Here is a 2,490-nt window from a genome sequence, read left to right as displayed (position 1 = left end):
TTTGGGCTTATCGCATGTGGCTGCTTAGTCACGAGCCAGACTGAAATATACAGAACCTGAGACCGGCTTCCATGGGCGACATTGAAATGCCAGATTCCAGATCTATTATCCAGCATGCTTCAACGGTTTCCACAAAGATGAAATTCTACAACAAGGACTGCCTTCAAATACAAATACACAAATCATGTGCTCCTTTTGGGTACTATATAACAACGACTGTCCTAAAAATATAATTGTCAAAACGCAAAGCAAAAAAACAAACACCAATCATTAAATAACACACATGGGTGAAAACACAGCAAAATAATACATACACAATCAAATTCTACCACCCATAGCAAATCAAATTTCAAACAGTGTAGCACAAATACGTAATACATTCCATATGCAAGATCTCTGTACTTTCTCTCCTTATCTAGTATATGGGTTCCCTTGAGAATATGGATTACCACCAGATGGAGGTGCAGCATTATATGGATTGACTGGCTTACGTTGTGGATATCCTTGTTGTTGTTGAGGTGGTGGGGCTGATCCATAATCGTGCTGAGCTCTAGGTGGATTGGATCTTGCTTGTTGTTGTGGTGGATATCCTCCATATGGTTGTTGTTGTTGAACTGGTGGTTTACCATATCCTTGGGGTGGTGGGTATCCTTGTCCATATCCTTGAGGTGGTGGTGGCCCTCTACGTTGTTGAGGTTGTGGTTGACCTTGTGATGGGTATCCTTGTTGAGGTGGTGGACGTTGTTGATATTGTTGAGGTGGTGCTTGTTGATGAGGTGGATATCCTTGTTGTGGATATGGCTGCTGTTGCTGTTGAGGTCTAGGTTGATGTTGTTGTGGTTGTTGTTGAGGTGGATATCCTCCAGGTCTTTGTTGCTGTTGTTGTTGTTGAAGTGGTGGTGGTCTATGTTGTTGATAACCATGTTGTTGTTGCTGTTGTGGTGGATAGTGTAAGCGTGGTTGACCTTGTTGAGGTTGTTGCTGCTGCTGTGGTGGTCTTTGTTGTGGATATGGTGCTTGTGATGGTTGTTGATGTTGTGGAGGCAATGGTGCATTCTTTGGTTCTTGAATCAATGATGAATACGCTTGAGCAGGTGGTCTTGAGCCATTATTATATTGATATTGGTTTGACGGTTGTTCATTACTGAATGAATCCTTCTTTGGTAGTGTTGGGGCATGTGATGTAGTTGGCGAGCTGGAGTTTATACGACCACTTGTATAAGGAGAGACTTGCTCAATCTTGATATTTGGTAATGGTAATGGTTTACTTGGAGTTTGGACTTTCAAAGCAGGTTCATCACGAATTACTTCATTGGAACGATTATGATAATCTGGATTAAAAATATCATCTGATCCTGCTGCTCCTCTCTTTGATTCATTCATTGATAATGCTGAAATGCCTCTATTGAAATCTTCTTCAAAATCATCATCGTCATCATCATTATTATTCAAATAAGTGTTTGAAGATGAGTTCTTGAAATTGGAATATGGATCTGTATTACCTCTAGTGGTTTTCTCTAATGAAGTTTGAGATCTTGAAGCACCTTGCTGTTGTTGTTGTGGAGCAATGTATGGATCTTCTAATCTAGCACCACCATTTGAAGCGTAACCAATATTACCATTTCCAAATTGTTTATTTCTTTGGTTGACATTTTCATTTGATTTATTATATCTTCCCATAGCAGCACCAGTACCAGCATCAACACCTCCATTAGCTTTATTACCCATTTGTGCAACATTTGAATAGTCTTCATAAATCTGAGTGATTTCCGAATTTCTATTAACGGTAGGTTTTGGTGGTGAAGATGGTTCACTTAATTCTCCACCAGATTCATTAATTGAACTGTTTTTGGAAATCATTGAATCTCTTTTGAACTTTGGAGCAGGGAAAAAACTTGGTGATAATGGTGATATTGGCCTATTATTACCACTGTTGACTGATCTAACATCCAGAAATTCATTTGAGTTGAAAGCTGGCGAACTAATAGCGCCAATAACTCCATGATTAGATCCACATCCTGTATAACCATTTGTAAGTTTTCTACCTAAAACCTCTTTGATCTTCATTCTCCATTCAGTCAGTAGCCAATTACTTGATTGTGGAGAGCTTGCCAATAATATAAGATCATCAACTTCCAAATAATGAACATGTGGTAAAACTGGTAACCCAAACAATAGAGAATTCATTTCACTTTTATTAGCATTTAATCTTTTAGGTCTACCATACAACGCAAAAGTATCTAATAATGGAACCAAAAATCTAATCAAAGTATCATAACCTGGAACTGCACTATGTTGTTCAGGCATAAAATAAACACAAGCTTCTTTTGGCAATGATTTCTTATTACCATCGAAAAACACTGTACCTTCCAATTTGATCATTGTACTATGGTCAATCAACTTATGGGATTGTGGATATAAAGCATAAGTAGCACTTGCATCTTTAATAATAGCCATAGCAGTTTTTTTTTGCTTTTTCTCTATCTTTAT

General features: G+C 38.2%; 1 protein-coding gene across 1 annotated transcript in view; it reads right to left on the bottom strand.

Moving 5' to 3' along the window:
* Positions 1–2,160: 2,160 nt before the first annotated feature.
* Positions 2,161–2,490, bottom strand: part of WICANDRAFT_37125 (PH domain-containing protein) — a gene marked incomplete at both ends in the record, with an annotated part of 1,749 nt that continues 1,419 nt past the window's right edge. The window contains one exon of the mRNA XM_019182521.1: positions 2,161–2,472. Within this exon, the coding sequence (XP_019035874.1) occupies positions 2,161–2,472 (312 nt within the window). The remainder of the gene's footprint in view (positions 2,473–2,490) is intronic.

Source organism: Wickerhamomyces anomalus, assembly GCF_001661255.1.
Source record: "Wickerhamomyces anomalus NRRL Y-366-8 unplaced genomic scaffold WICANscaffold_14, whole genome shotgun sequence".
Classification (NCBI taxonomy): Eukaryota; Fungi; Ascomycota; class Saccharomycetes; order Phaffomycetales; family Wickerhamomycetaceae; genus Hansenula; species Hansenula anomala.
This window is presented reverse-complemented; position numbering and strand designations above follow the sequence as displayed.